At 35.1% G+C, this 21517-nt stretch overlaps 2 protein-coding genes across 4 annotated transcripts; both read left to right on the forward strand.

The window, feature by feature from the left end:
• The first annotated feature begins 522 nt into the window (after positions 1 to 522).
• Positions 523 to 2519, forward strand: LOC116025309 (DEAD-box ATP-dependent RNA helicase 41). The gene is made up of 2 exons (XM_031266507.1): positions 523 to 792; positions 934 to 2519. Exons 1-2 carry the CDS (start codon positions 747 to 749, stop codon positions 2487 to 2489), a joined length of 1602 nt encoding a protein of 533 aa, XP_031122367.1. The 5' UTR covers positions 523 to 746; the 3' UTR covers positions 2490 to 2519.
• A 327-nt stretch (positions 2520 to 2846) lies between these two features.
• Positions 2847 to 6358, forward strand: LOC116025311 (callose synthase 9-like). 3 transcript variants are annotated; one of them, XR_004099663.1, is made up of 9 exons: positions 2847 to 2989; positions 3135 to 3257; positions 3415 to 3462; positions 3608 to 3766; positions 4211 to 4324; positions 4754 to 4856; positions 4943 to 5062; positions 5168 to 5218; positions 5914 to 6358. XR_004099663.1 is itself a non-coding variant. In XM_031266508.1 (7 exons), exons 2-6 carry the CDS (start codon positions 3138 to 3140, stop codon positions 4814 to 4816), a joined length of 504 nt encoding a protein of 167 aa, XP_031122368.1. In that variant the 5' UTR covers positions 2847 to 2989; positions 3135 to 3137; the 3' UTR covers positions 4817 to 4856; positions 4943 to 5096. The 3 variants fall into 3 exon arrangements, 1 of the variants encoding a protein (XP_031122368.1); XR_004099664.1 differs by lacking the exon at positions 5168 to 5218; XM_031266508.1 differs by lacking the exons at positions 5168 to 5218; positions 5914 to 6358 and having other exon boundaries at positions 4943 to 5096.
• Positions 6359 to 21517: the final 15159 nt, after the last annotated feature.

Consider the following 21517-nt stretch of genomic DNA (forward strand, 5'->3'; position numbering starts at 1 on the left):
TATATATATATATATATATATATATATATATATATATATATATATATATATATATATATATATATATAGATTTTTATTCAAATGTGGCCGTGCTCTTAGGTGTGGCCGTGCGGTCACACACCACTCAATGTTACGAAATACACCACTCAATGTTAAGAAACACACCACAATGAAAATATACAAAAACACCATAAAACACACCACACACCCAAAATAATGCACCATAACTCCCATGTCCCTAATGGTGCATTTGCTAATACTGTGTGGTGTATATTTGCATACCTAGTGGTGTGTTTTTTGGTGATGCGTTCCTAACGATGCATATTTGTGTGGTGCATTTTCTAACACTGAGTGGTGTATATCTGTATACATAGTGGTGAGACCGCACTGTTCACACGTTAAGACGCGGCCACACTTGAACATGACCCTATATATATATATATATATATTAGAGAATAATATCAAAATAGAGATTTAGAACATTAAAAAAAAAAAAGAATAAATTAGAGCATCCATAAATACATAGGCTCACTAGATCTAGTCTCTCTTCCGCTCTTCGCCTCATCTCGCCGTTCCGCCTCCGCCACCGGCTACCGGCCACCGCCAGTCACAAGACCACCTATCCAGTCCGGCAATCGCAGCAGCCCTCCACAGTCGCAGCCGCGAGCAGCCCTCCACGGTTGCCGACTTGCCGTTCGCCCCTCACTTCCTCAGCACTTCAGCATTCATCTCGAAGTTTCAAAGCTATGGAAACTTCAATAGTTGCAGCAACCGATAGCAATCAACCTTCAGGTACTCTCTCCTTTGCAATTTAATCTAGTAATTTTTTTTTTTTTTTTACCATTTTAATCATTTTTAAATTTAATTTTCTCATGTATAATTTCGAAAATAAATTAAATGATTAATTGCCTGTAAAATATTTACATTTTTTAGGTTCGGATTCGAATAGTGAAGTGAAAAAGAGGAGTTGGGAGCAGAGGGAAGCTCTACCTGATGAACCTAAATGTGTTATATGTGGTCGTTATGGTGAATATATATGTGATGAAACTGAAGATGATATTTGTAGTCTTGAATGTAAAACGATTCTTTTATCCCGGATCGAAAAATCTCGAAAGCCAACTCCCTGCCCGCCTCTAGTAAGATTTCCAGCTATTGATGATTGTTATTATGTTCGGGATGATGATAAAAAATCTGAATCTAAATCCCTGGCTAGTGATCAAGCTGAGTTGTTGCGGAGAAAACTCAATATTGTAGTGAAGGGTGACCTTGCTTCACCTCCCATTATGTCGTTTGGTTCGTGTGATATTCCTCGAAAGCTTCTTGATAACTTGGAAGCTGCTGGATATGAAATGCCAACTCCTGTGCAAATGCAAGCCATCCCGGCTGCTTTAATGGGCTGGAGCTTGCTTGTTTCGGCAGAGACTGGTTCTGGTAAAACAGGGTCATTTTTAATTCCTATTGTTGCGAATACTGTGAAATTGAATCTAGCTTGTTCTGAGAGGAAACAGAAACCATTAGCAATGGTTCTTGCACCCACTAGGGAGCTCTGCATACAAATAGAGGAACATGCTAAGGTGCTAGGGAAAGGTATGCCTTTCAAAACTGCATTGGTTGTGGGTGGTGATGCAATGGCCCGACAACTCTATCGTGTTGAACATGGCGTTTCATTGATTGTTGGTACTCCTGGAAGGCTTATTGATCTTCTGACAAAACGTGAGATTGAATTAGATAGTATTTCAATGTTTGTTATTGATGAAGTAGATTGTATGCTGCAAAGGGGCTTCCATGAGCAAGTAATGCAGATTTTTAGGGCACTTTCTCAACCTCAGATATTGATGTATTCTGCTACTATTTCAAGAGAGGTGGAGAAAATGGCTAGCTCAATGGCTAAACATTTAACTGTTATATCAGTTGGGCAGCTGAACAAGCCTAATGGAGCTGTGAAGCAGCTTGCTATCTGGGTGGAGTCAAAACAAAAGAAGCAAAAGCTTTTTGATATTTTGACGACCAAGCGGCACTATAAGCCACCAGTTATAGTATTTGTGGGTTCTAGACTTGGGGCAGATCTCCTTTCTGAGGCAATAACAATTAGTACTGGACTGAAAGCTGTTTCAATTCATGGTGAGAAATCCATGAAGGACAGGAGAGAAATTCTAAGGTCATTTTTGGTTGGAGATGTGCCTGTGATCGTTGCCACTGGAGTGTTGGGTCGAGGAGTTGATCTCTTGAGTGTAAAACAAGTAATAGTGTTTGACATGCCAAATTCCATTAAAGAGTATGTCCATCATATTGGAAGAGCATCTAGAATGGGAGAGGAAGGCACATCAATTGTATTCATAAACGAGGAAAATAAGAAACTGTTCCCGGAGTTGGTTGAAATCCTAAAATCTTCTGGGGCTGCCATTCCACCTGAGCTTGCTAATTCAAAGTATAGTGTTGGATCTTTCTCTATTGGCAGGCATCAGAAGAGAAGGAAGTATGGAACTTGAAGTAGATGTATTTGCTTTATATCTTGTACCCCTATCCTTATACTTGTTCAATCTGGAAAGATTACAGTTCACCTTTATGGATACCTGAAGTGACTTGCTTGTGATCCTCAGAATTCTATTGTACTGAGTGATCCCTAATGGAGGCCCTTGTGTTATTTGATATTGGGGCTGCCAAATGCCAGGACATGTGAAGCAGCCACTGGTACAAACTACAAAGAGAGGCAGCATACACTGTTGGCAATAATAAATTCAAGAAAAAACTTGAGAGGGGATAACCCCTGCCAAGTTGGCTTAGGATACAAACTTGTAACCACAAGGTCAATAGTTTGACAAACAAAGGAATCGAATCTACTCAAAAAACCAAGGCAAAAGTTGAACGCTAAGCAATTTTCAGTGTTTTTCATTTTTTTTTTTGGGTTTCAATCAGTAACATCAACTGCAGGAGCTCCATAAAATCTCTCTGAACTCTTGGATTTTTAGAGGTTTTAATTTGCTTCTACGTAAGTGGTTGATTTATGGGGTTATTTTTTTCATTTTCTTCGTCTGTTGATCTGATCAGTGCTTGATTGTTTCTTTTTTAATCTCTGTGGTTTTTTATTATCTGAGTTTGTGAGTTGACATTTGTCTTTAATTTTTGGAATTCAGAAGATGAACAAACAGCAAGCAGCGTCGATGATGAATCAACAGCAGCAGCAACATATGATCTTTGATTTCTTCAGAATGCTATCATTCTACTTCACAACTGTTGGATACTACTTCTGCACCATGGTACATTATTTGCTTACCTGTGAAATACAATTGTTAGATCTCACCGTCTTGTATGAGTCATGGAGTTGGGTTTGTTATGCTTCACATTATAGTTATGGCACCCCATAATTAACAAGTATGGGCCACAATATCTCATGATTCCTTGGCCTTTATGCAGTTAACAATGCTGAGTGCTTATGCTTTTCTCTATGGAAGAGCTTATTTGGTATGTTGTGAGAGAAATGGGTTTTGCATTGTCATTTTCAGTTACAGTGTTAATAATATACAATTGCTGTACTGTAATAGTTAAATTTTGTACATAGTTATATTCTTGATATTCTGATTTCCATTTCTTAAAATTTTTGTCCCAGGCGTTGTCTGGAGTTGGAGAAACAATTCAAGATAGAGCAGATATATTCCAAAATACTGCACTAAGTGCTGCTCTCAATGCACAGTTTCTTTTTCAGATTGGTGTATTTAGTGCAGTTCCAATGATTTTGGGTTTCATCTTGGAACAAAGATTCCTGAGAGTAAGTTATTCAACTGTTGATATACAATGGTTATATCGTTTAAGCAAGAAGTAGCTAGTCTCTAGAATATATTATGGTCCAAGTCATTCTTCAGTAACCTTTTTAACAAGTTCTTTATCTCAGATCCTTGTACCTGCCAACTTCACATATGCCCGCCCACTATTTTTTCACATGTTCCTGAAAATGCAGCGCTGAGTGCTTTGTGTTTCTAAACTATCTAAAATGTTATTGAGCAAGAACACTTAATAATAAAACATATTAATGTATTTAGATGCCATACTCCATATTCATTTTTTCAAGATCCCAGGGAAAGAATGAAAATCTATAGTGGATCCTTTTTCATGTGTGCTTTTCCTTCTCTTTAAATGCTTTCATTGATTGGTTTCATTATACTATATTCATTACAATATGTTGTTTAATTGACACCGTATTCCATCGCTGCAGGCTATTGTTAGTTTTGTAACGATGCAGTTTCAGCTATGCACTGTATTCTTCACTTTCTCATTGGGTACAAGAACACATTACTTTGGTTGGACTATCCTTCATGGTGGAGCTAGGGTATATTTGCTATTATGCTCTAATTTCACATGTTTCTGTGTCTAGAATATTAACTCATGAAATATTATGTTCATTGTTTTCAAAAGTACCAAGCAACTGGTAGGGGCTTTGTTGTTCGACACATAAAATTTTCAGAGAACTATGGGCTTTATGCCCGCAGTCATTTTACTAAGGGGTCTCTCTCTCTCCATATCCTATACTTTCAGAGAATTATGGACTATATGTTTGTGTGTGTGTATCCCATTTAATATACATGATATATTCAGGGAAAGCAGGTGCTTTAGTGCTTATTTTGAATTATTCTTTTTCAGAATGGAGATAGTGCTTCTATTGGTGGTATACCTTGCATATGGCTATAGCCAAGAGGAAAATACTGTAGTTCATACTTTGTTCCATTCTAAAATTCACCAAATTTGTTGTCCTTTGTAGGACTGTAGAAGACTTCAGAGATTGGACAAATTGGCTTTTTTAAAGAGGTGGAATTGGAGTTAAGGGAGAAGAAAGTTGGGAAGTTTGGTGGGATGAAGAGCTGGTATAAATCTTGCTTCTAGATGGATATGTCTTCCTGCCTCCTGCCCTCCTCAGTTATTAATGTTTATCTTCTCTTAATCTTAACAGGCACATATTCGAACGTTAGAGGGGAGGCTAATGGAGACGATTCTTAGTTTAAGATTTTTTATATTTCAATACGGCATTGTTTACAAGCTACATTTACAGGGAGATAATACATCGTTGACGGTATAATTTTAAGAGCTCCTATTGTTTTTTCTTACCTTGTCTAAATGGTACTCTGTGCTGACTTCTCAATCTTGTGGCCATCAATCTTTTGCCTTGGCTTTTTAGGTGTATGGTTTTTCATGGATTGTATTTGCAGTGCTTTTGATCCTCTTTAAGGTCAGACATTGAAAATTTTGATCTCATAAAATCCATGCTAATAGAGCATTGATAATAGGTCTTCACTTCCAACCAGAAAATATCAGTTAATTTCCAGCTGCTGATGCGCTTTGTCCAAGGCCTGGCCTTCCACTGCTGTTGCAATTACTAAACTTTCTATCACGGATATATTTGCATGCATCTTGGCATTCATTCCCACTGGATGGGGAATTCTTTCTGCAAGTTGAAGCGAGACTTAAAAATGCTATTCTGTCAGTGACATGAATAAAGAAAATCTTAAAAAGTCATATTGTTAGCTCTTTGTTACAGTTTAAAGAATTTCCTAGGGCCTTTTCTTAATAATTCTTGCCATAAGTTAGATGGACTTGATAAAACAGACAACATTTGTGGAGTCTTGGTGGACATGGTTTGCCGATGGATTTAAACAGAATAACTAATATGAACCTCATAAAGATCACTTGAAAAGAACATGACATAATTGTGCCCAGAAAATTGACTGAAATTTATTGATTGTTAGAAAAGCTAAAGTGGTATATTGCATGCTATCTTTTAAAGTTTTAGGTTGTTACTGTGAATTGAAATTTACTGTTTTCATTATTCCTATTTTTGATTTTGCGACTCTATTGGATTTTGGTGTAGTGCATACTGTTTCAGTCTTCTCCTTTTACTACATCATTACATTTAAATTTTTTCAGATTGCAGTGGCGTGGAAAGCAGTTCATTCTGTTGAGCTGTTATATGATGCTGGGATTGGTATGCTCATATTTATCCCCATTGCATTCCTTTCCTGGTTCCCATTTGTTTCAACATTTCAAACCCAACCTATGTTCAACGAAAGGGCTGGAAATAGTCCCAACACTGGTGTGTGATTCCCGCGTAGGACATGCTTCATTCTCAAGCTTTTAGGGTGTTCCATTTTCTGAATTTGTAGAATGCACTCTTTGAGGCTTTGCCAGATGATGAATTCCTAAGTTACCATTTCTGTCACGTTTAACTAGTAGTCTTGGAGAGTGCTACATTCATATAGAGCTTGAGAGCTTCCCCCAATTCCCTGTATATATTCTTGGGCTGACTGGTTTGCTTTTCACTAACCTTAACTGTCGTTCTATAGTTCATTAAAATGATTTTGAGGTATTTTCACATCGGTCTTAAGTGACTTTATTTACACAAGAAAATGGATGCTACTGGGACCAGATTTTTGGTTCCAAATTCTGTCGATCATCTATGGATCATTGTTTACACATGTGTAGACTATAAATAAAAAAAAAATATTTTTAATATATTAAGATTACATTATTTTTGTACGTAAAGTACATTGTTTGAGTAATGAAAGTATATAATTTTGTATACTATGGAGTATTAAATAATGTACATATACTCAGTGTTGCAAAAATCGACGCTATTGTTTTTGGCCATTTGTTGACCGTTGGCTGACAGTTAGTGTATCACCATAATTGGTGGTCTAGGTTGTTGGCCAACTAGGTGGTTGATTAATGATTAGGTTGTCTAGCCCTAGTTGGTTGATTAGCTATTGTTTTTTTTCTTTTTTTAAATAGGTTATTTCACTCAAAATGACATTATTTTTACCAAAATAACCTTAAATTTTTTAAATTGAAGATTTTAAGGTTAATATTTAATATTTTAGTATTAATTAATAAAGTATTAAATTATTTATAATTATCAAGTCTTAAAAATGAAAAAAAATTTAAATGAACTTTTAAAAAAAATAAAAAATACACGGACACTCCCCTTGGGGGCCGGTTAATTGCCACTTCGAGTGCCTAGGGATTTTTTCAACTATGTATATAGTGTACAAATAATGTGTTTTTTAATATATTAAAAAAGTAATTTGTATTTATGGTCTACGTAACTATGCAAACCATGATCCAACCAAATTTTGTGCAATTGTTATGCCGTGGACTCAGGTCCACCTTGCAAGGTGGACCTGGTCCAATACGACGCCGTTTCACAGGCTAAGGATAATGGTGCCGTTAGTGGCACCGTTTTCCTCAGCCAATAAGATTTTTTTTTTTTGAAAAATATATGAATTGTATTGTTCTATTTTCACGGAGTGCCGTTTTTCACAATTTCATCAGCGCCTTTGTCTTCATCATCTGCGATTTCACCATTTCGTCTGCGAGATTCTGCCATTTTCACCATTAACGCACCTTCATCCACCATTGTAGCAATCCTTCACAGCATTATTCACAAGCATTTCGCATTATTGTCAACCATAGTCTTCATCGCACTTTTGAAGCATTCTACACAAAGGTATTACTTCATATTTTTACATTAGTGATGGTAGATAAAAAATTTCAGGTTTTAGTAAATATTTTGTGATTCTAAATGATTTAACGAGTTTATTTAGAATAGAGTTTATGTTCTATGTAATATACAATTTTAATGGTTCAAAAATGAAGTTATATTCTGAACATGTAGTTATATTTTTGTGACCTAGAGTTTTGTATTTGTGAATGTAGGCTATGTTGTAGGGAACCTAGAGCTCTGTGTTTGTGTACCTCAATCTCTGTATCTGGGAATATATAGCTCTGTTATTGTGAACATGGAGTTTAATATTTGTGAACACTAAGTTCTGTATCTGTGAATGTGGAGCTATGTTGTGAACATAGAGTCTTATTGTTTTTGTGAACATATAGTTTTATATTTGTGAACCTATAGCTCTGTATTTGTGAACATAGAGTTCTATAACTGTGAACAAGTAGTTTTATTGTTCTGAACCTATAGCTCTGTTAGGGATTGACAACGGGGTGGGGCGGGGGCGGGGAGTACCCGAAACCCGAAACCCGAACCCCGTCCTCGTCCCCGCGGGGAATTAGGCGGGGACGGGGATTTCCCGTCCCCGGTCAATTCTTAGTCAAAATCTTAAATTAGTGTAATTTTAATTTTAAAAAATTAAATAAATAAATAAATAAATAAATAAATAAATATATATATATATATATATATATATATATATATATATATATATATATATATATATATTTATTATAATTATTCGGGGACGGGGCGGGGAGGGGAGGGGAGGGGTATCCCCGTCCCCGTTCCCCGAAAATTTTTCCCCTCCCCGTTCCCGTCGGGGCGGGGATCGGGGATCCCCGTCGAGGATGGGGCACATTGCCATCCCTAAGGTGTGTTTGTGAACATAGAGTTCTGTATCTGTGAATGTAGACCTATGTTGTTGTGAACATAGAGTTCTGTGTCTGTGAATGTATAGCTCTGTCATTGTGAACATGGTGTTTAATATTTTTGAACATGCAGTTCTGTATCTGTGAATGTAGAGCTATATTGTTGTGAATATGGAGTTTAAAAGATGGTGTTCTATTTTAATACATATAACTCTGTATTTGTGAAAATAGAGTTATGTATTTGTGAACATAGAGTTCTGATGGAAATGTTATTCTTTTAGTAGAGCATATGTGGATTTATTCGGCATTCCCATCCCTCTCTACTAGCAGATTATATTTCCATCCAATATAAAATTTTTGTTATCCTTGTTATACCTGAGGTTACATTCTATTTCTAAACTCTTCATTGGCAGAAATGGAGGGAACAGATCCTACACTACAAGAAATTGCACGTGTTGACAAACACATAAAGAAGACAAGGGTTATCCTTAGCTCTCAAGCAGCAGAGGCATCATCTTCATAATCAATACCAGCTGAAATGATAACAAAACAATGAAATGACACGCCATCTGCTGCTCAAAAAACAACTAGGAAGATGAAAGCAGTGGAAGCTTAAGAAGAAGGAGGAGGTCGGGGTGAAACGAAAGGAAAAAGAAAATCTACAAGAACAAACCCACAGACGGAGGAAGATGAAGAAGTAGGGGGAGGAAAAAAAAGTTGGAATACAAGGATGGGCCCGAAAATTATGGTTGAGTTTGTGCAGCGGTTATGTGATGAGCAGAAGAAATCTATGGAAGAGATTGCTTTTGGAGCGATATTACACCTCCAAATAACAAAGAGCGAAGGAGCTTTGATGAAATACTTGATTAAACAGTTTGATGTATATTGGTCTGCTATTCGGTTGGAAGGACGTGAACTCCTCCTCATCGAGGAGGATGATGTTAAACGTACATTGGGGATCCCTCAAGGGGAAAAAGAGGTAGAGGAGGCCACAAAGTATGAGGATAAACGCGAAGACGGCACTGCTGCAAAGTATGCCAAACTCTTGAAGCTATGGAGGTAGCGATGGGGGCTTGAGGCTGGATCCCCAATCACACCATAATGTCGGATGAGATTGTGAGGAGAAGAGACCACAACAATATGTTTAAACGGGACTTTGTCTTATTTGTTGTCTCGGCCATGTTGTGTGGCCACCAACACAAGTGCTGTAACTTTTGGATTTTAAAATCCTTGATCCACCTTGATCGAATCAAGCAGTACAACTGGTGCGCCTATACACACAAGTCTTTGATTGACTCTATTCAGTCATTTCAAAAGAACCCAAACCAATTCTTCACCGGACCGGTTGCATTCCTCCTAGTAAGTTGACTTAATTTTGAATGTTCACTACTATTTTTGTAAAATACTGGTTTATTTATTTGTGAATATAGAGTATATAAATTGTGAATATAGAGTATATAAATTGTGAATATAGAGTTATGAATGTGTGAATGTATGACAGATGTAATATAATTACTCAACATGTAACATTGAAATGTGTGAATGTGGAGTTTTCAAACTGTGAACATGGAGTATACTGTGACACCCCGGGTTGGTCAACCTTACAACCGGGAGCATCACCGCCACACCTAGGGCGAACCCAGCTAACCTTTAGCGGTTCATCACTAGGTGCACATGCTAATTTTCCTGACCTACACCCACTTCCCATACACCTCTAACAATTTCAAACTAACTAACTCGACAACGGTTGAGGTATAAGTTAAACATTCCACACACACACACACACACACACACACACACATAAATCCATAGGTGTGATAACGATGTCCTTAATATATATATATATATATATATATATATATATATATATATATATATATTCACAATGACAAGTTTGGCAATGGATCTACTAAGACTGCTACAGAATATGTACACAAAAATAGAGTTTTAGACACACAAAGAGCTGGGTGATGAAGAGGAATCATCAGGAGCTAGCAGAGTGTAGCCGGGTACATAAGGGCCTTCCCCTATCATATGCTGTATATAGTCTCCATATCCAAAAACTGAGCCATTATAGTTCGGTGAAGTTACCGGACTATACGACTCATTGCTGGATGACATCTGTAAAAGGGCAACAATGAAGCACCCGTTAGCACGACGGCTAAGTAAGAACCCATAAGCTTCTCATCTATATATCTATATATATATATATATATATATTAAAACAGAAGTGCTAGCTTTCCCGCTCATTTTAGTCCAAAAATTTTGAAATCGGTCAACATAATATTATATAATAATTCCTTCTCAGAAATTCTAGCATTCCTTATCATTCCTTATTTATGGCTAAAATTGACAAAATATTCAAAATATGATTCAATTCCTTATTATACACGAAATTTATGAAATATTTTATTCAATTCTATTCTTGTATAGATTCCTTAAACAAAATAGTTTAACCTTGCGTATTTTTATAATATATATATATATATATATATATATATATATATATATACACATATATATTACTATATGATGTATATTATAGTATTCAAAACAAATTACTATATTATATAACTGTACGTAATCAAATTCCTCTCATGATAATATTCAAAAAAAAATTCAACAATCAAATTACTATATGATGTATATTATAGTATTCCAAAAATACTACTATATTATGTTAATGTACGTAATTAAATTCCTCTCATGAAAATATTCAAAAAAATTCCAACAATCAAATTACTATATGATGTATATTATTGTATTCAAACAAAAATATTACTATATTATGTTATTGTACGTAATTAAAGTTCTCTCATGATAATATACCATGCAATTCAATTATGGTTCAAAATATTTTATTCTTCCGTATTTTTTTTATTTTATATTTATAAAAAATCAAATTACTATATGATGTATATTTTAGTATTAAAAAAATTACTATATTATGTTAATGTACGTAATTAAATTCCTCTCATGATAACATTCCAAAAAAAATTTCAACAATCAAATTACTATATGATGTATATTATAGTATTCAAAAAAAATATTACTATGTTAAGTTAATGTACGTAATTAAATTCCTCTCATAATAATATTCAAAAAAAATAAAAATTCCAACAATCAAATTACTATATGATGTATATTATAGTATTAAAAAAATATTACTATATTATGTTAATGTACGTAATTAAATTCTTCTCATGATAATATACCATGCAATTCAATTATGGTTCAAAATATTTTAATCTTGCGTATTTTTTATTTTATATTCGTAAACAGTCAAATTACTGTATGATATATATTATAGTATTCAAAAAAAAAATATTACTATATTATGTTAATATACGTAATTTCTATATATATATATATATATATATATATATATATATATTAAAACATAAGTGCTATTTTCACGCTCATCCTAAAAAAAATACTCAGTACTTATGTTTTAATATTTGAAATTACAATCATTTTTACCTAATTAAATAATTACGAAAAATGCTATATATGTTAATTTAATTTATAGTAGTGATTACCTAAAATATTTATTATACCATGAATCATGGTATACTTTTAAGGTACACTAAACTAATACTCAGTATATTCTTTTTCAACTTAAGTTCAGTTTTTTTTATATGCAAATAAAATTAATATATAAAAAATATATTTCTAATTAAAAACTTTTAAATAATACCTATATTAATATTTTATTTTAATGTATTAAATTAACATACAATTATATTAAATCACTATATTATATTCATTTTTAATATGATATTGGTTAATTTTTAAAATGTTGTAGATTGATTTTTTACAATACTATTGCAATATATAATTAAAATATATAAGGAAAACCACTATAAAGGGTCGATGAGATGACCAAAACATGAAAATACCAAAAATACCCCTGTTTTGGATAGCAATTTGACAAAAATTTCAACGGTGGACTAAAAGTAGCAAGAACTAAATAAGATTGGTCGCAATGTGGCAAAAATTAATGAGGTGGACTAAAATTGGCAATATAATGCCCCAATAACAGTAGGACAAAAAAATGAAAATGACTCTAAAATTAATATATAAAAAATATATTATTAAAAAGTTATAATTAAAAACTTTTAAATAACACATATATTAATATTTTATTTTAATGTAGTAAGATAACATACAATTATATTAAATCAATATATTATATTCATTTTTAATATGATATTGGTTAATTTTTAAAATGTTGTATATTGATTTTTTACAATACTATTGCAACATATAATTAAAATTAACATAGACATACATAATAATATATATTAAAACAGGAATGTTGTTTTTCCGTCCATCCTAAAAAAATACTTCTGTTTTGAAATCTTCTATTCAATTTAGTATTTTTTTATAGATATTTTTAATTTCATTTGTTTTATATTTTGAGTTTTAATTAAAATTGTTAAAATTAAAATAATTTAATTCGATTCGAAGATATATATATATATATATATATATATATATATATATATATTGCTAAAAAGAGAAAATAATAACTATAATACATATATACATATTGAATTATTGTTGCATGTCAAAAGTTCACCCAAAAAAAATTGTTGCATGTCAATTTGTTTACTTCATCTAACTTTTAAAACTAACTTCAATATTATTACTACTATATATAAATTTCTTCCTACATAAATGATGTTGGTTTTCAAAGTTTAAAAATGTGAAAGGTAAAAAATATATCATTATTATGATTTTAACATTCTATTTGTGGAGTTTTGAAAAAAATAATGTTATTGGGTAAATGTCTCCATTTAAATATAATGTTATTAAATTAATTGAAATCCACATATTTAAGAATGATGCATCATCTCAAGATCTATCAATTTAAAATGAAGAATAATAAGAGATAATAGAACTAAAAGAAATAAATTTTCAATAAATTAGTTAAAAACATATCATAGATCTACAAATATTGAACCACAAAGTCTATTATGGACCTATTATTTAAATGATGATCTAGAGATGTTTTGATTGTGCTACATTTATGGGTTGGAAAATATTTAGAAACAAAACTAAATGGTTTCTAGACATATATTACTATTTATGATAACAAACAAAAGTTTAAGGAAAAAACTTGTGTGTGACTGTCTCATGGTCTCAATCCGTGAGACGGGTTGGATCTTTAATTAACGTGGTCAAAGATCTAACCTATTAATCAAAGATCTGACCCATGAGACGGTATCACACAAGTGTTACTCAAAGTTTAAAATATCACCAAAGTAGATTTTGATACAAAACTCATATATCAATGTAAAATTTTAAAATAAGAATGATTTTTCATGCAAGGAAAAAAATTATATAATATTTATCAATATCTATATAATAAAAAATTATCAATTTCTCTTTTTATCCATTTATGTAGACATGTTGTATTTATAGTATTTTGTACAATATAAAAATATATACACATTTTTTTTTTATAGAATTGTGATTATTGNTTTTTTAAATTTCTAAGTATAATTTCTTAGTTATTATTCATATTGTTAAAATTATAATATATATGAAATAAGATTATGAATAATTCAATTTAATAATGTAAAATTTTCTCTATAAATTTATATAAATATGTATATGATTAGAGATTATATTGATTATACAAAATTTTAATTGTGTATACTATGATAATGGATATTTGACCAAATATATGAAAATTCAACTATATTATTATACTGAACATTTTAATATATTTGTATTTTTAAATTTTATTATTTAAATTTTTAATAATAAAATTTTTTCCGTACACCGCACGGGTAAAAACACTCATTTATAGGTAAAGATATTTTAACTTACCAATTGACCATAGCATAGAATTTCCTATTGACTGATATGCTTTCATGCTTGTAAATTACGATTATAAATAAGCATAAAGTTATCACATTCACATTACACGCGTGAATTTCACTACCATACTTGACATCTTCACAATATCCCACTTCTCAGGCATCACTCGACTAGTCCCTTGGAACTAGTATCACACGTCTTATCATAGCCATTGATTTAACCATTATATATGAAAAACTCGACTTAGTTTCATTTCAAAGTATGAGGCCTTATAGGAAATGTTGAATATTCCTTGTCGTTGACCGATTGAACCTGGAACATGGGCTTGCGGTCATTACCCAAGTTCTCTTCTCGGTCCCTTGGACGATGGTTCATTAGAATGACCCCTAGTGTGGCCCCGCCTAGGTCCATTAAAATGACACCAACCCGGAGACGACGGAGTCAATACGCTTAAGTGTGCACACCCCCACAGTCTAGCCATACATGAGTGACGTAGAGACTCGGCGAATAGACTTCGCCTAAGTACGAATGCAACCGTACACATTTCAATGACAACCTTCGGTAATTATAGCCCGAGGTAAAAGACAACGAGGTCCTCTTAACTTCTTGAAACTAAGGTTTTATTCATTTTAAACATATTCACTTTGATCACTACTTTGCTCCGACAATACGTTCACCTTTCCTACTTATACACTCCTTAACATGTGTATTCAACATGGTACATAACTTCACATATCACGACAACAACCAACATGACATGATTATACTATCAGATTCTTTCATATACTCACAACACACTTTATTACTTATTCATGTTCACAACACATAGTTCACATACACGACCTATACCTATACATATATATAACATTAACATACCTATACTCATATATATCATATATATACGGTATATAATATAATATATATCCATAGCATGTAATTGGTAATATAATATATAATAGATGTATATAATAGGTATATGGTACATGATATAGTGTATATGGATAATACATATATTTTTCAACATAATATATATATATATATATATATATATATATATATATATATATAGGGTCATGTTCAAGTGTGGCCGCGTCTTAACGTGTGAACAGTGCGGCCTCACCACTATGTATACAGATATACACCACTCAGTGTTAGAAAATTCACCACACAAATATGCATCGTTAGGAACGCATCACCAAAAAACACACCACTAGGTATGCAAATATACACCACACAGTATTAGCAAATGCACCATTAGGGACATGGGAGTTATGGTGCATTATTTTGGGTGTGTGGTGTGTTTTATGGTGTTTTTGTATATTTTCATTGTGGTGTGTTTCTTAACATTGAGTGGTGTATTTCGTAACATTGAGTGGTGTGTGACCGCACGGCCACACCTAAGAGCACGGCCACATTTGAATAAAAATCTATATATATATATATATATATATATATATATATATATATATATATTACGGTATATATATATATATATAGTATATACATAATATGTATTCTATACTCATGTATATATATATATTATATATACAGTATACATATAGTATATATATATAATAGGTATTTTACTACCTAAACACACACACACACACACACACACACACACACACACACACACACATATATATATATATATATATATATATATATATATATATATATATATATATATAACTCCTAATTTATGTGTACAACATGTCCAATACACAAAAAGTTCATAAATTACATACAACTTCATGGATTAGAAATTAATTCACCAATTACCTACTTTGAGTAGCTATAATTCCAACTTGAGGGGTAACTTACCTCAATCTCACTATGAACACAAGAAATTCAAAGATTGAAGCTCGGGATTCAACCTTTGCTCTTACAACCCTAACATAAAACACGGTAATACAAATAGGGTTCAACAAAATTCTACCCAAAACTATGAACTAGGAGTAAAAATATAACTTTTAACCGAATAAAATTAAAGTTTTACCGAATAGTTTGACACTTGTGAAGAAAGCTTGGCTATGGAAGGTGAGCTCTAATGGTAGAAGAAGATGAACTCTCTCTCTCTCTCTCTCTTTCTCTCTCACGAAATGAAATGGGAAATGGAGAAATGAAATTTCTTCATCTTATCCCATATATATATATATATATATATATATATATATATATATATATATATATAATAATAATAATAATAATAATAATAATAAAATATGTGGAATGCTTATCCATTCATATATATATAATAATAATATTAATAATAATAATAAAATATGGATAAGGAAATGTGGTAGGGAAAGTGACACTTGTCAAAATCTTGTGGTTCCAAAAATAAAAATCTTCCAACTTATCAGTTGTGGTCCAAACAGATAAAGTTTCAGTGGAAAATAATTTAAATAGGAATAATTTTGAAACCAAAAATTTATATCAGACTAAAACTCAAAATTGGGCTAGGTTCGGTACACCGCGAAATATAGCGATGCTACGATCAAAATAAATTTTCGCTGCTATGGATTAAATTTTCGGGGTATTACACCCTACCTCCCTTAGGAATAGTTTCGTCCCCGAAACTTCCTTCCTAACACATAAGGTCTCAACACACAGTCAGTCATACAACCACACATCAAGACATTCAATATACAACAGTTGATCAAGCACAAATAGACAATCAAATCTATATTACGTACCTACCTGAGTTGAACAAATCTGGATAACGTTCTATCATGCATGACGTCTTCCAGTTCCTAGGTAGCTTCCTCAGGGCTATGATTTGACCATTGGACCTTGACCATTTTCACCGATTTCCTCCTTGTATCTCGGGTCTTAGTGTCCAAGATCTGGATTGGCCTCTCCTCGTACGTCAATGAGTCATCCATTTCTACTACTTCCGGTTCCAGCACATGTGAAGCATCAGGTACATACCGCTTGAGCTGAGAAACATGGAATACGTTATGTACTTGACTTAATTCCACTGGTAGGGCCAGCCGATAAGTTAAGTTCCCTACTCTTTCCAGGATTTCATACGGGCCAATATAACGAGGACTTAGCTTCCCTTTCTTGCCAAACAGCTTCACTCCCTTGGTTGGCGAAAATTTTAATAATACCCTATCCCCAGGTTGATATTCCACGAATTGTCGTTTCAGATCGGCGTAGGACTTTTGACGATCCTGTGCCGCTTTTTGTAACACCCCGAAATTTCCTACTACTCTTTTGAATATTATAAGGGGTTATTTTCTTATTAAATAATTATTTAAATAATTACAAGCATTATTATTTCCTATGGGCTCGGGATTATATACTCTTGTATACATAGCTTATGAATATGATTATTAATAGTAGGCTTTGGCCCAATATTTCTATAGTTATATATATATTTCCATACCATACTAATTATTATTGAGCCCACAAATTATATTTTCTTAAGGATTATATTATAAGCCCATAGTTATGATTATATATATATATTATAAGCTATGGTATTTATAGTCCTAACCCAATTAAGTTAGTCCAAGATTATATAACCTTTCCTAATATGCATTAGCCCAATCCAATACATATATATATATAGTTTTTGACCCAATTTTCTAATTTGACCCAAGTCCACAATTCTACTAACCCAAAAGGGAAACCTACCCTAAATGGTAGCTTCCAAACTTAGTAACCTAACATTCACCAGCCATTCGATAGTCCTTCACCTCCGTTTCGTAATACTCTATCACCTCTGCCTCTCTTCCCTCCCGTAACGTAACTCCACAGTGGCGATGACAACGGAAGTATCGACGACGCCAAGAGCATCCTCGCCGTCACACTCTCTCTCCCTCTCTCCCTCTCACGGTTTCAGCATCGCGGTCTCTCTCTCCCTCTCTCCCTCTCACGGTTTCAGCATCGCGGTGAAGCGTCACGGCAGGCGATGATGGTGGGCGGCCATCGCGGTGAAGCGTCACGGCAGGCGATGATGGTGGGCGGCGCTTAACAAAGCTCCGAGGGCGTCGGTCGTAGTTGTGTCGGAAGAGGAGCAACGGGTAGCAGCAGCCCAGCTCCGGCATCCTCAGGTGGACAGCGCGGTAGCAGCAGCCCAGCTCCGGCATCCTCAGGTGGACAGCGCGGTGGAGTCTTCCAGCGAGCTGCATGCGACCTCCAACGGCGACGACGGGATCGTGGCTGGCGACCTCCATGGCAGCAGCCAGGCGTACTCTGTCTCCGGCATCTTCTTCTTCTTCCTCTCGCAATGGTGCGCAGCAGCAGCTCCCGGCGGTGCGAGACAGCGGGCGACGTGGCGGCTCTCCCCTCTCCGTTTCGGCCTGCAGCGGGCGACGTGGCGGCTCTCCCCTCTCCGTTTCGGCCTGAAGGCGGAGCACCCTGGCGGTCTGGTTACCTCCGCCATTCTTCCCCGTTCGGCGAGCAGAGTGGAGCACTCCCTGGTTCCGACGGCGACCGATAGAGCAAACGATAGGCACTCCCTGGTTCCGACGGCGACCGATAGAGCAAACGATAGTGGGCACCTTGGCGGCTTTCCCCGTCTCCGGCGGCCTCGCAACGACAAGTCCAACAGCGAACCCGAACGGCAATCGACGGTCGTCCCCGGCAAAGCGATTTGTTCTCCTCTGTTCGCAGCAGCAGATCTTCTTCACGGAGCCGGAGGGCCGTTCGAAAGATAGTAACTCAGCAACACGCATCCTAACAGCACGAGATGGAATGGTTCAGCGGTATGGTGCCTTGCTATGGAGCTAAAGGACTCGGGTTCGAACCCTAGCTATGTATTTGTTAAGGTAATAATTCTTTTAAGCTTTTGGTGATCCTAGCTATCGATAATCCGTTTATAACATAGGGCTTTGATCTTGCTATTATTAGTTAATGACGATTAGGATTATTATTACTAAGGGATCATGTTCCTATGCTTAAATTATAGGATTAGATGCTTTAGCCTGATAATAAATAAGTATGGGTTATAAGCAATGACTATAAGGGGCCGATTAGGAATATTAATATTGTTAGTAGTAGTTAGTGACGATGTTAGAATTATATTAATCTTCAGGTTCACGGTTATGGGCCTAGCTTATGAGCTTAGGAGTGACGTTGCTTTGGATTAAAATGCTTTGGATTATTTACGCTTCAAAGGTAACCACTATGTCCATCAAATCTATTTTTACACTCTCGTTCTATATGATATTATTTGGTGATTGGAAATCCTGAAATTCCTTGATTATTAGCTTATTATTGATCGTGTCTATTGGATTCTTGGACTTGTGTCTTGATCCGTTGTTGAGTATTGTTATGATTAGTTGTTGGTTGGATTTCCATGTTATTTGGCCTCTGTTAGATGAATATTGGTGTATTGTGATATGATCTTTGTATTCTGGAGTATCTCTTTGTATTCTGAGATGAGTCTGATTTGGTGTGTGGGAAATTACTCTTGCGGGGCACTCTAGTGGGAAAATGTAACCGCTGGGGTCTTCTGTAAGAGTAATAGGGTAGTGGTTGGTGGAGGTGAGTGATCCGTTGTTTGTTTCCTCCTTTGTTCTTGAGTTTATTGGAGCATCCTATTGGTTGTGTTACCTTGATTCTGAGTATTTATTCATACCTCTTAGTCCACTTGTTTGAGTCTATTATTTGATTGGTGGAATCCTTGATTATGTTATTTGGAAGTTGGTTGGTGTTCATATCTGAGATGAACACTCTGAGTGATGGTTCTTGGGCTGAGTTGAGTATGAGTATGTGGTAGTGGATCTTTGAGTATCTCTTGGTGGTTGTTGGTATACTTGGAGTTTGTTGGGTGGACTATCTGTGCTATTGTTGTATTTGGGTTCATTACCCCTGTGATTGGGTTCATTACCCCTGTGATTGGGTCGACGACCCCTGTGATTGGACTTAGGTCCCTGTGATTGGGCTTTTGCCCCTGTGATTGGGTTCGCTACCCCTGTGATTGGGTTCATTACCCCCGTGATTGGGTCGATTCACCCCTGTGATTGGACTTCGGTCCCTGTGATTGGACTACGGTCCCTGTGATTGGGTTCATTACCCCTGTGATTGGGTTTTTACCCCTGTGTACTTGGTCTCTGATTGGGATTGGGTTTGATATGATGCTTGGTGTGAGGTTGGGTGGTTGGTGTTGGGTTTCCTTTCGGTTCTTTGGTTATGAGTCCTTGTTTATTCTGTTGATATCTCGTTGTTCTCAATTATGATTGATTGTTCCTTATGATTGTGTTCAGTTGGTATCTCGTTTGTGGATTCGTTATATATATATATTCCTTGTTGGATATTGGCTTCGTTTGGATGAGTCTTGGTTCGTGATTCGTTCAGTTTATCATTGTTGAGTATCCGATTTGAACTATTGAACAGTTTGTTGGTGTTTATATTCTATATGGGTGTGTAAACCTATTTACAAACTTATATGTATATCTATACTTCCTTGCGGGTGTGAATGGTGGTTACTTAGCAGTCTTTTGCTAATGGTTCTTTGTATGTTTTCCAGGTTTGCCTTAAGTCCTTGCGTGAGCGCGATAGAGATACACCCGTATGAGGAGGCTTAGATAGTAGTTAAGTTTTTAGATTTCTGCTTTGGCCTGTGAGCCATTTGAGACTTTATTATACTCTTGACCAATGATTCGAATAGTGTTGTTTATGGATTGAGGATTTATCTTACTTATATGACAGCTTAGTTTATCTTTATGTTTAGCCTGTGCATCTAGGCTGTGTTTATACCTAGATGTGGCATGACGCCCCTTAGGTTTTAAATTCGCTTCCGCTATGTTCTGTTGGGTTGAGTAAGGCAGCTGTTGTGTTGAGATTTTAGCTATCTCAGCTCGTGTAAGGTTGGGGTGTCACAGTTGGTATCAGAGCCTGTGTTGAGGTCTGAGTAGAGATCCTAGGGTTGAACTTTTGAGACTCTAGGACTTGATCAGTAGCAATTAAGGAGTTTGAGAATCCTAGGATTGTGTGAATTCTAGGATGCGCGGTGAGGACACGCCTTGTTTGTTTATATTGTTTGTGCCTTGTTAACCTCGTTGTTTGCAGCTTGCGGCTCGTCTTCCGGGTAAGCCTTAATCGCTTTTAGTTACGTTGCTTCGTTTTAGTATTGCTTAGGAGCCTGCTTTAGATTAGGAATGAGTAGTTAGTTAATGCGAGACGTTGGATAGCACCGTGTGCGTTTAAGCGATCAGAAGTTTGGCGGCTCGTTGAAGAAGACTAATCGACTCGCGACTTGGAGTCAACGACAACGGTCTACGTTCCTCGGGAATGGCGTCTTCGCGCGAGAAGCATCGTTTGCAAGATCATCGTTAACCTCAAGATTTGAAGAACGGGTTCGTGCGAC

This window comes from Ipomoea triloba, chromosome 7, assembly GCF_003576645.1.
Source record: "Ipomoea triloba cultivar NCNSP0323 chromosome 7, ASM357664v1".
Lineage (NCBI taxonomy): Eukaryota > Viridiplantae > Streptophyta > Magnoliopsida > Solanales > Convolvulaceae > Ipomoea > Ipomoea triloba.

Excerpts from the sequence above, each read along its gene's own strand:
- LOC116025311 (XM_031266508.1), top strand. The coding sequence starts at position 3,138 with ATGAACAAACAGCAAGCAGCGTCGATGATGAATCAACAGCAGCAGCAA. Across the intron at positions 3,767-4,210 it reads TGGAACAAAGATTCCTGAGA|GCTATTGTTAGTTTTGTAAC; the intron begins GTAAGTTATTCA and ends CCATCGCTGCAG. Across the intron at positions 4,325-4,753 it reads TCCTTCATGGTGGAGCTAGG|GACTGTAGAAGACTTCAGAG; the intron begins GTATATTTGCTA and ends TGTCCTTTGTAG.
- LOC116025309 (XM_031266507.1), top strand. The coding sequence starts at position 747 with ATGGAAACTTCAATAGTTGCAGCAACCGATAGCAATCAACCTTCAG. Across the intron at positions 793-933 it reads CGATAGCAATCAACCTTCAG|GTTCGGATTCGAATAGTGAA; the intron begins GTACTCTCTCCT and ends TACATTTTTTAG.